General features: G+C 32.4%; 1 protein-coding gene across 6 annotated transcripts in view; it reads left to right on the plus strand.

The window, feature by feature from the left end:
• ERBB4 (erb-b2 receptor tyrosine kinase 4) overlaps positions 1 to 13,005 on the plus strand; it is a 944,884-nt gene that overhangs the window by 686,318 nt on the left and 245,561 nt on the right. For all 6 annotated transcript variants that reach the window (XM_036236254.1, XM_036236256.1, XM_036236258.1 and 3 more), the window contains exons 13-15: positions 3,761 to 3,893; positions 8,381 to 8,474; positions 12,099 to 12,253. In XM_036236254.1, the coding sequence (XP_036092147.1) occupies positions 3,761 to 3,893; positions 8,381 to 8,474; positions 12,099 to 12,253 (382 nt within the window). The remainder of the gene's footprint in view (positions 1 to 3,760; positions 3,894 to 8,380; positions 8,475 to 12,098; positions 12,254 to 13,005) is intronic.

Here is a 13,005-nt window from a genome sequence, read left to right on the forward strand (position 1 = left end):
ATGAAGAAATAGAAAATCCGAACAGAGCATTAAAAAGTAAGGAGACTGAATCAGTAATCAAAAACCTTCTAACATAAAAAGGCCCAGAACCAAATGGCTTCAGGGATGAATTTTACTGAACATTTAAAGAAAGAGTTGGTGATGATTTTTCTCAAACTTTTCAAAAAATTAAAGAAGAAAGAATCCTCTCCAACTCATTTTACAAGGCCAGCATTACCCTAATACTAAAACCAATTAAGGAAACTACAAGGAAAAAAACAAAAAACAAAAAACTGTAGACAAATATCCCTGATAAATGTAGATGCAAAAATTCTCACAGAATATTAGCAAACCTAATTGAACAGCACATTAAAAGGACCATATACATATGATCAAATGGGATTTATCCTTGGGATGCAAAGATGGTTTAACATAAGCAAATTAGTAAATGTGATGTGCCACATTAATATAATGTAAGAAAAGATTATATGATCACCTCACTAGATCCAGAAAAAGCATTTGACAAACTTCAACATTCTTTCAAGATAAAAGCTGTCAAGAATTTAGATATGGAAGGAATTCACCTCAACACAAAGACTGTGTATGACAAATGCACAACTAAGCAAAATTTAGGAATAAATTTGATCAAGGAAGTTAAATATCTATATACCCAAAACTACAAGAAATTGATGAAAGAAATCGAAGACACTAATAAATGGAAAGATATCTCATGTTCATGGATTGGAAGATATTTTTTACAGAAATAGAAAAAAATAATTTTTAAATTGTATAGAAACACAAAGGACTCTGAATAGTCAAAGCAATTTTGAGAAAGCGCAAAGCTGAAGGCATCACGCTTCCATCATACCTATCTCTGGACAGTTCACTGTTATCTCCTACCAACTGTTAAAACAGGTTTTCAAATCAATCCCATCAAAGCATTTGGAATGATATTTAAAAGTTTTAAAAACGTACTTTCATGCTTAAAATCATTCAACAACTTTCCACAGCTCTTTGGTTAAAGCACATAATCTTTTAAATGGCCACTGGGTCCCAAATAAGCGGGCTTTTGTCTTCCCTGTGAGCACATCAGGTACCACTTTCCCACTTACTGCCCAAGTCCAGCCTCTTCTCCAATAGCAGTAATCTCATTCCCTACTCCGAGTCTCTTGACAGGAGTGGTCATTCCCAATTCCCCTACCCCTCTCTGCTTTAATAATTTCTTTTTATCCTTTTCATGTCAATTTATTGTCCCTTGTTCTGTGGGCTGACCTAATGCCCCTCCATTAGGTTAGGACAACTGCTATATTCACATATGTATGTTATTTATATATTGCTTTTCTTCCTAACTACATGGTAAGCTCTAAGTAAGAGATCATGTGTTATATTTTATTTTCCCTCTGTATCTTCATTCCTTAGCATTGTCCAACATAAAGTAAGTAGTTTCACAATAGTCATTTTTAAAAGTAAACATGTATATATGCTTGTAATGTCTTTATATTTCTCTTAAGTACGTTTATCGAGGGCTTAGTTAAATAAGTAAACCTACATTAGATAATAGGAGGTCTAATCTTTATCACAACCCTGAAATGTATATTATGCACTTTACAGATGAGTAATGTGTAAATAATTGCCTAAGGCTACAAGACTAGTCCTAGAGTAAGAATTTAAACTTATGTTGATCTGATCACAAAAACTGAACTTTTACAACTAAATTATATTTTTAAGCCTTAAAAAAAAAAAAAAAAGATTAATGGTCTCTGTTCAAATACATTGCAAGTAAAACCCATGCTTCTATGTATGGTAAGTAATGCAAACAGCATAGATGGTTTTTACAATGAAAAGGAAGGTATTTTTTCTGCCTTTGTGCCTGTAGACAGATACTTCATTTTAATATTTGCAGCTAATCCATTTACATTCATGCATACAGAACAGTAGCAAGATCCATTATTTAAGCTTACCTCTATTTTAATGAAAGCAGGTTCAATATTCTCTATAAAGGTCAAAATACTAAGCACATTATTATCTCTCCAAATTTTTAACAGACAGGTACAATTCAGATCAGATAAAGAAAAATCTATTTTACAACTTCCAGAGAAAACACAGAAGAAGTTAAAGGTTGCCTAATAACTACATTGCTAAAGTTTCTTTAGAGAGGTTTATAAAGGCCTTGTGAACTGTAAGCTGCAGAACAGGCCTTCACACCTTCCCATATGACTATCACTCTGGGAGGTCAGTGAGCTGTTGAAATCTTGGTGCTGATCGAAAACTTCTTTTCTCTCAGAAATTTCAAAGAGGAAACTTGCTTGGCCTTTTGTTCTATGTTGTGTGGAGACAGTTCCCTGGATTTCACTCTGGAGAAAATGATCACCCGGCTTTCAATGCCCTCATCTGCTGGTTTGGAAAGAATGAGAAGAAATTGATTATCATGGTTTTCTGTTTGTTATTGCTTTCCTCCAATTCATATTGTTTTTTCTAATCCAAAACTACTCTGAAATTGACCATCTGAATACAGACTAAGGGTGGCAGTATGCAGCAGAAAAGAAGGTAGGCGCTTGGGTGAAACTAAAATCCTCCTCTCCCAACTAATGTCAAAGGAGATAATGGAAAAATCAAAGCGGAGAGCTTTCACTCTTCCACATGTTGTATAGAATTCTATTACAGATGGGCTAAGCTGGCAATTCACTTTCTCAAACACGTGTTAGAAGGTAACTTTCACAGATTTGATCCCCTGCTTATGTTACAATCACACTATTCAATGTCATGCCAATTCACCTTACAAATACCTTTTGTTATAATATATTGTACCATAATAAGTAAAATTGGTAACTAATGGAAAGATAAATAGGATTTCGATGTTTTTATTGTTTTGGAAATTCTTAATATTTCATGAAAACCACATATGATTGTGTTTCAGATGCCTCAACTCACTTTTCAGATACCCAGGATAATATTTGAAGTCTTTATAGGCCCTTCTTATTCAGTGTCTTGTATCTCTTCACTAAAATTATGTTATTCGGTATAAAAAAGTAATATAGTGAATGATTTGTTTTCAATATAAAGGGTAACAGAGACAGTAAAACGTAAGTGGCAATTCTAAAACAGCCCCTAAATTCTTTGGCCTTCTCCTATCAGCAAGAAATAAAGAACTAAGACTAAAGACTGTTGTTACTGCTTTAATCTGTACATCTCCTTATAAATAGCCATTACAATTTGTTTATTATTTTTTCAATGCTTTTTCTTTGCATATGTTCATTTTCCTGATTCCAAAGTACACTTAGGCTATAGTAAAGCCTGCAAATAATTTGTGTTTTATTTCTATTCCTTTTTCCCCTTCTTACATTGCACATTTTTTTCCTTTCTCTCCCTCAATTAATATATTTTTTTGTTTCATAACAAATATACTTTATTCTATTTCTTCAAGTTCTCATATGGAATTGAAGCCAGAATTTTTGGTATATTAGTGGACCAAAGTATTAGCTTGAAAAAGACGTAGTTTGTGCCTTTCCGTAATTGAGTATTGATACAGACCAGACTATTGATGTTCATTCAGTCTTATAAAAAATGCAGTATTACTATACAAACACAGTGCCCTGGACTCTGTAACATGGAAGCATTTGAGGACAGGGTGGGTCATGGTGACTGGATAGGCAATCAAAATTTCCTGCCACAGATCTCTTCCAAACAAAGTCCTAGCTCCACTTAAGGAGATTAATATTAAAATTTTAGTTTAGACACAGGCTTTTGTTTATTTCCCCCTTGATTTTGGTGTATTTTTCAGCTGCCGAGGGAATGGTGTGTAATCATCTGTGTTCAAATGATGGCTGTTGGGGACCTGGGCCAGACCAGTGCCTGTCGTGCCGTCGCTTCAGCAGAGGAAGGACCTGCATAGAGTCCTGTAACCTCTATGATGGGTAAGGCATCTTTCATGTCACCTTCACCTCATGACCTTTGAGGTACTGATTGGTTCAAATTCATAAAGAAGAAAATTGTGAAATTACAGTACATGTGTGCTGTCCAAGATTTTTAAGAAGAGCTCTTGTCGCATAAAGGACACAACATATAGAATTATTTTAAGAGTAAATAATATTATTTGAAATAATAAGTCCAAATATATAGTGACTGTTATGGACATTTTTAAAAACATCAAAATAGATAATTCTTAAATTATAGCAACTTATCTTGAGCAAAATTAAAAAATAATTTCTATTTTCCTTATAAAGGAGATTGTTATAAGTAATCTTTCCTCTTATATGTCTCAGTAATCTTTTTTTGTCATATTTTTCTATTAATTTTCATCTGCAATTACTACACAAATTTTATTTTTCATTTTGATTGTATATCTATTTGATTGTGTATTAGCAATGACACACATTTCTATGAATCTGATGACTTAGCCCTATAAAAAATCTACTTTCATAGTTTCTAGTTGAATAGGTTTTTCTAAGTGTTCTACCACTTTCTAAAGATAACCTAAGCAATATTTCAAATCAAGTGTGTTAAATTTCTCCTAACACTACAATAATCACATTGCCAACAGTAAAACCTAGTATATCCCTGGTTGCATGGCATTTCATATACTCATAAAATCACTTTCTTATAACTTGCCATTTCATGCATCATAGTTGTCCTTCGTTAGTGTGATAATGCATTTTTTAGTACTGTCCCCGAGTCGATTTTTTTATATTGCTCACAGAAAGAATTTGTAACAGTTTTGTAAAAGCGTATTTTTAAATTTCTTTATTTCATTTCTTCTTCTGCCTCATGAATTATCTCATTTTAACAACTGTTTTATGATCCTAGATAACACTGCACTATTGCAGTTTATAACAGAAGGATAAAAAAAAGTCTGTATCAACTGATATTGCTATGTCTCTTTTGAAAAATGACCAAAATAATTCTGTTCATGAAATTTATAGGGAAAAGATTAAAATTAGAAAATTAAGTGCAAAAATTTTTTAAATAAGAAAATTTATAGTTTCTCAGGAAAATTCTAGCTTTTAATGTTGTAAAATACAGTCAGTTCATAAATTTGATAATGAATAGCAAATTAGGTGATTTGTCTCAGCAAAATGTATTGATGCTTCTTTATTATTATGAAAGAATATTTTATGTACATAAAGTATCTCAGATCAAAATATGCTTATTTGTGTGTAACAATTGATGCCACTAGACTGAAACTAATAGACTTTAATTCCATTAAGTAAATGACACATTAAAAGTTTATTGAAAATATAACATGTGCAGTTCTAAAAAAGTAAAGGATTCTCGAAATCATGTTATCTCACAACAGCATCATATATTTAGTAAGAATTTGTAGAATTAAATATTGGCCAAAGTCATAACATTGTAGAAGAACCAAGCCAACCGTAGAACTCAGGGGTCCTAAGAAATTATACTCGCAGGGTTAATTTGAAAAATAATAAATTAAAATATCTTGTAAGAGTCTAATGTAATTCTTGCCTGCCCAATGATATATTTCCTAAACTCCAATCTTGAGATATTGGCTAATTTCTTCCAACAGTGCCTGACAGTTAAGACAGCTTTTGAGGAAGAATGAATGCAAATTAACTTTATCACTTCCTAGTTGAAATATCCAACCCTGGACAAATAACCTAATCATTGTAAACTCAGTTTTCTTACATGAAAATGGGAATGGGAATGGTGTCAACTTCATACAGTAGTTGCAATTATCACATGAGTAAATAGGTAATAAATTCTTATTAGAGTTTCTATCATTAAAATTGTTATTATTTCCTTTCTGTGCCTATTAATCTGAACTGATTAAATGGTTAGATAGAATGGTCATCTTAAAAACTGTCAGTACAGTATATGTCAAAGTCAGAATCCCTATTAATATACATATAAGAAGGTTGATTATCATAAGAGAAGAAATCCTAAATACAGGACATTTTAATGGGTAAAAAGAAAATCAGTTAATTTCTGGATGTTAACATTCAAATTCAGGTTATTCGAATCACTATGTTTTGGCAGCTCTCAAGTGCAATCCACACACAATTAAAATGAGAGAGAAAGCTAAGAGCAAGTGGACTCATTTTTTCTTTAACCTGGCTCTGTGGTTAAACACTTCTGAAAGTTTAAAAACACAGAAACATCATGAAGAGTGTCAGTCTAAGCTCTTTGTAAGCATTTATACTTTTAATAATCACAACCTCTCATTGAAACAATATTTTTACTTTTAACAGAAAATACTTAGGAATCTGAATCTTAGAAAACTTAAGGGATTTAAGGCCTAGAAATATTATTGCTGATGCTAGGATTTAAATATGGGAAAGACTTGGCTTCAGAGCATTTGCTTTTGATCACAGGATTGGCTAAGGTAACACACATACAACAAAACTGTAAGAAATGTATAGCAGCAAAAAACAAGCAATGAGAAGCTCTGTATCGAAGCTCATGTGCAGTAGACTGACTTGTTAGATTAAATTCAAGTGAAAGGGGACCTGTGTGTGGCAAAGCCATGGTGGCATCGCTGGGGAACAGGGAGGAAAAGCAGTGATGGAGACCATGACAATGAAGAGCAAAAGGAATAGAAACTTCAAGGAGGACTCATTCTGAGACCAGAAAAGAGCCAGAAGCTGCAAGTGGAAGGCTAGGCTACAGAGAAAAAGTCAGCTAGCTTGTCTCTATAATTATTTTTTTCCTGTAATCACTTTACCTAAACTCTGTGTGTGGGAAATGAGATTTTAGAGAAGAGAAAGAAAAGCATGACCGATGTTTTAGTATTATAAAAATTATGACCTTTATTTAGTATCCTTTAGTCACCCCCCCCCTAAAAAGAAACTATTTTCAGAACCAGTAATTTGCTGATGATCACAGGCTTTGCTGTAAATGTTACATAATCTCGTTATACAGATGTACTTCCAATTCTCTTTACAATTTAGCTACCCTCCTCACACCAATACTAGGTCATTTTTTTCATATTCTGAAGATTTCATCATTGAATACTCTGTATCTCTCATGCTGATAAAACATAAAAAAGAAAATTTGTTTCTATGTAATTGAGATTTTAAACTTAAGAAAATTTATAAAACTTCAACTTATAGCAAACTAGCATCTCACTTAAAAAATTTAGAATGCATGTAACTGAATATTTGTATCCACATATAACTAATCCATCGATTTATGTTATTTATTTTGAAAAACCAAATTTAATTATTTTGCCTGGGAGTAGATGTAGTCTTAATTTGACCACAGAAAATAGAGCCTACCACCCTCTGGACTTCTGTTGTTTATTACGGCTTTACAGTAATCAAGTGAGCAAGTTCACCATGAAAAAAAAATAAATGTTTCACTCGAGGGGAAGAATAAATTTGAATTTATCACCTAATTAATTCATAATTGCCATATTTGCAATGCTATTAGTTTGGAATGGTAGCTCGTAATACAGAGACACAAAATAATAAAATAGCTATAAATATTTAGCCGTTTTGTTAATGACTATTAACTGACATTCTAAATTATCTTTACCTAGTATCTCATTCTCTCATACATTAGTGGGAATGGAGTGGTTTAAACATATTGGATATGACCGATAAACAATTAGTGGAATGAAAATTTTAGAGTAGATATTGATTAGAAAACTTATATACTGATAACATTTAATATTTAAATAGTAACAGAATGTAAGGTTTTGAGAAGGGATGACTATCATTCCAGATTTTAATTAGAAAGTTTTAGAATGTTACTATTAAAGTTTTTTTTTTTAATTTTATATCACATAAAATTACTTCAAAAAGAATTTAAACTGAAAAAAAGATGTTGTGCTATTAGGTCAATAATATAAGAAAATAAAATCTACTATAAAAAGATATTTTCTCTAATTCTCCAAGGCAGATATTTTAAAAGAAGAAAATAAATCAAAGCATTTTTTGAAGTTTCACCAAAAATAAATTGAAGAGTCTTGGGATTTGAAGGACAAGGTTGGGAAACATTCATGTAACTTAGCAACAAGAAAAATACGGTAGTTCTTTCAGAGTTTAAAAAATAAAGCTTTCACCAAGAGTAAAATTTTACGTGGAGACCAGCCATTAGAACAGCCTTACTTAAAAAGTTAAAATTGATTCTGCTGTGTCATCAGAAGAGTTATACTTTTTTTTGGAGACAGCTACAGTATCTCTCACAAGAGAGAGGTTTCCTGAATGAGTCTATCGTTGAACCCAACGGAGGGCAAGGAGAGCCATCTGGCTGCAGTTTATCTTTCCTCCTAATGGAGAGCTTATTCCTTAATGTACAGGGAAATGATTCTGATGCTCCTGGCACACAGAGAAACAAACTCTAGAATTTACTCTGCCAATAGGACTTTTAGCAGATGTTACTTCATTCATTAAGTTGACAGCTTGTTTGCTTACACCACCTCACGCAGCTGATGTTTTCACAGTGAATTTCGGGAGTTTGCGAATGGTTCCATCTGTGTGGAGTGTGACCCCCAGTGTGAGAAGATGGAAGATGGCATCCTCACATGCCATGGACCGGTAAGCATGAAAATATCTGTGGCCGTGTTGGCTTATTTAGTTTCATGTATGAATGTTTATGTCATTGTTCTATTGTCTATCCATCTATTCAATATATATTTATAGCATGCTGTGGGGAATCATGATTGATATTCTACACTTAAAAGGCTTATCTTAAGTAGTGTAGATAAAATATTTAAAACTTCAATTTCTTAAATATTTATGCCCCAGATCATATATTGAAAAGAAAAAAATATATGGAGTTGTCTCTGAAGTTTACAGTGCTGAAAAGAGAGATATGCAAGTAATTCAATTGAAGCAAAATAATTGATAAAATATAAATATATATAAATTATTATAGAAACACAGTTGAGGGAGAAACTAAATCTTTCTTTGGGATGGAAAGTGGAGCATCAAGAAAGACCATAGAGAAGTGATGTTTGAGCTTTGCTTTGAAGAAGAATCTGGAATGCAGAAACATGCAGATATGCAAATATGAAAGTTCATATTGTTTTTGAGGTAAACTGTAATACATTTAAATCTGTGATTAATTATTTAACTATCATGACATTGCAAAGGTCAGTTGAAAGAGAGAGGAAGGCAAATACAAACTAGGACATAAAGCAGTGTGATAAGCACTATAGCAGGGAGGAAAATCGAACTATTAGAATCTAAGGAGAAGATGTGGTCAGGAAAGTCTTCATGAATAAGATGACATTTCTATAGTTTGAAGTTAGCCCACAGAGAAAAGGATTACTAACTTTCAGACCTACCTTTCATTCCTATCATGCAAGCTTTTTTAAAATAATGAAGTCAGTATGAGTTTGTCATTCCAAAGTGTCATATTCATCCTTCTTTAGACAAATTTCCAGTGTGTGTATTGAGTCATCTCTCAGTAGATAATTTGGGGACCAACATTTGGGTATAGCCAAAAGCTCAGCGTTGCTCCATAAAAATTTATCTTAAAATTAAATAGTATTAATTTTTCCTATAAGAATACTTATTCAGCAATTAATTAGCTTAGGAAAAAAAATATCATTGAGCCCTCCAAACTTCCATTAGGCCCCAGTGAGTTATACTGGAATTTCATCTAAAGAAGGATGTGGAAAACTTGAACAGTTCAGAGGACTACCACAAGAATGATTAAGCTTGGAAAGTCAGACCTCTGAGAAAAAGAAGTGGTGTGATTGGCCTGAAGAATCAAAGTGTAAAAGACAATTTAATATGTAATGATCTCCAAGTAAGTATGCAAAGGGTATAAGCCGCCATTTTCTTTCTCTACTAAGGACAATAATGGAAAATACAATTAATCTGAGGGATAGGAAATGTGGAATCTATAAAGAATATCATAAAACACAGGGAAATACAATTCCATAGTAGATTATTAAAACAAATTGAGCTATCGATATGAGACTTCTTTAAAAACTAATGTATTTAGGAACCTTCTTGACTGTAAGTTTTAGAATAATAAAGTCTCTGTCAGAGAGACTGAGATTTCAAAAATGTACAATTAGAGTAATCAAAAATTTGACCATCTCCTCTGAATATGGTGGACTGCAAGAGCAGTCCCATATTTTTTCTATTCTTCATGCTTCCTCCTATGGTATAAAATTATGCCAGTGAATAACTAATTTGTTAGTGTCTTTTAATTTGTATGTTTTGCAGTTTATTTGTCCATTCTTTTGTCACTCAAAAGAATCAAGACAATTTATAAAATCTACATAAAAAACTCTTGAAAGTTAATCTTTTCAGTGTTCAAAATTATTTGATAATTGAGTGAGTAAAAAAAAAAAAGGTGGTTAATGAAATTATTATTTTGATTTTCTAATGACAGCATTGTTTGACCATCTACTTAAAATCACTACATAGGTATAAAATTGTGAATTACTATGTCTTGAAAATACAGGAAACAATGCCAAGGCCTAAAATTGTGAATTAATGTGTCAATAGATTAGACAAAGAAAAAATAGAGGAAGTTTAGTAAAGCTGGGTCAGGCATCAATGAAAGAGCAGAGTATGGAATCAAGGAAATCTACATGATCACTGATCAGTAAGACTTGAAATGCTAAGCAGGTAAGAATGCAAAAAATAACTTATTAAAGTACATTTAAATATTAAATATCAATTTAATTTTAGTTTTATAATTTTTATATCTTCTGATTATGTAGATATTATTTTATGTCACAATAATTTTATAGAAAAATAATTTCTAATTTCGAATTGCAACTATAGCTGCCTAATTTACTTATAATAAATTTTCTTTGTGTTCTGCAAGAAGACATCAGTATGTTGCTTGTCTTGTACAATAAGTCATGCCACTGAGCATACTTGCACAGTAAATGATTTCGTATAATAGAAGGCATTTCGTGCCTAAGTGCCCATGAGCAGGTGTTAAAATTGGAAGCATGTGAAGTATTCTTTTCTGGTAGAAAATAAGAAATTGCCAATAGCAAACTCTTCAGTTTGAATAGGGATTAGGTTTCATAGGATAATTTTTTTTAAAGCTCTAAGTCTCACATTAAAATAGTGAAATAGACAGGTGCTTGATTGAACCTCAACAGTCTCAGGTTTTCCAGAAACTTTTTCCTGATTACTTTTAGTTCTTTACACCACTATTCTTCATTAGCAGCCTCTATATTTAAATTTTAAAACATTACATCTCTTGGTTTCCAGATGCCTTAGGTTACCAACTTGCAAGTCTGGCTGCTTTTGGATTAACATTTATGGATTGATGCTATGCACTCCTATGAATGGACTGATCCCACACTCCCTGCCTAATACATAGCTTTGTATAAAGTTTGCTTGCTCTTGGCTCCCGAATTCACATCATTTGTAATTTTAAACCCAATAAAATGAATGATCTCCTTCTGTACTTACTTTAGCTTATTTATCTACATTGTGTTCAATGTGAACTGTCATAATGGTTGAATCAGGTGGATGCAGATAGATTTTGAGAAGAAAAGGGCCAGGGAAAGGCATTCCAGGGAGGCGGCCAAAGAAAAGAGGAATCCTATGTTTTTATATGTCTCTCAGTATTATTCTGAAATTTAGGAAAATCCCTAAAAATAGGTATGATGTGCTTTTTTTTTTTTTGTATTACAAGATGATTTAAAGTTGAGAGTAACCTAGAAATTAACTTTTGTTTGCCTAAACTACCTAATTCTTGACAATTCAATTATATTAAATTTGTTGTTCAAATTGTGTGTTTAAAATTTATTGTTCAAATAATCATTGTACAACCAAAGGTTGTTAACATCTCACTTCTATATGAAATTCGATGTTACCTAATTCTTATCATTTCCTTCTCCTCATAATATGGAAGAAATCTCCCATATTTCCAGTGATTGTGATGAAATGCCCTTAGGGAAAATGTACTGTTATTAAATATGGTTGTACTTTAATATCACCAGCAATAAATGACAGAAAGAAAATATAGATGTCCTTCTAGAAAAGTCCTTGGAAATTTGCTGATAAAAGAGTTGCAATAGCTCCATCTCCATCTGTGTGACTGAAAAATGTTCTCAAAATCCCTATAGGATTATGGGCTACTCACTGAAGTTTCGGTAACTAACCTGCATGAATACATTTCAGAGGAAATGGCACCCAGTTTTTTTCCTCTGTTTTGTTTTATGTTTCACACTTCAGGGACCTGACAACTGTACGAAGTGCTCCCATTTTAAGGATGGCCCGAACTGTGTGGAAAAATGTCCAGATGGCTTACAGGGGACGAATAGTTTCATCTTCAAGTATGCTGATCCTGATCGAGAGTGCCACCCGTGCCACCCAAACTGCACACAAGGGTAAGCATCCTTGCTAGCCAAGCCCTTAGTCTTGGGTATATTGCTAATCAAAGTTATATTCATGTACCTTTATCCCTGACAGTCTGCGAAATGTCTAATATTCTCATCCAAAATTCGATTTATCTTTATATTTAACGTGTTGATTAAATGAATAGTTTAAGAAATCAAATTTGTACCCTTTGAAACATTTCATTTAATTTTTAACTATATTTTATTGACACCTTCATGAAGCTGGTATTCTTTGTATGGAGTGTAAAAAATCTTTCAAATTTACTGGAGATTAAAGTTATCAGAAAAGACAAGACAGTAATCATACTTTGGGGATGTGCACTTAATAAATCTTTAACAGAGGTTTCCTGTTTGTTTCTTTGTTGTTAAAACCAACTTAAAGTAAGGTTATCTCTCTTTGAAAAATACTGCCTCGGATTGCTCCTTCAACAAAATATAAGCAAAAGTAGTAGTGGCAGAAAAAGAAAAGGAACCTAGTGATATGTATTTTAATACAATTATAAGTGCTTTTTGTGAAAGTAGCTTTATTGCACGTTAACCTGTAACAGAGCTTCTTTGTTCAATGTCAGACAATTCAAAGATGGGCACACATTTTTCTATTTCAAAAGGATGCCTTGTAAAGTGAATAAAAATTAGATTTATCTTAGATATTGTTAACAGTTGAATAACAAAGACATGTTACAGAAAGAAGAAAGAACTGAACTCTAAAGGAAATAATATAATGTCATTCATCTAACAAACCC

The sequence above is a fragment of the Rousettus aegyptiacus genome, unplaced genomic scaffold (assembly GCF_014176215.1).
Source record: "Rousettus aegyptiacus isolate mRouAeg1 unplaced genomic scaffold, mRouAeg1.p scaffold_m13_p_2, whole genome shotgun sequence".
Lineage (NCBI taxonomy): Eukaryota > Metazoa > Chordata > Mammalia > Chiroptera > Pteropodidae > Rousettus > Rousettus aegyptiacus.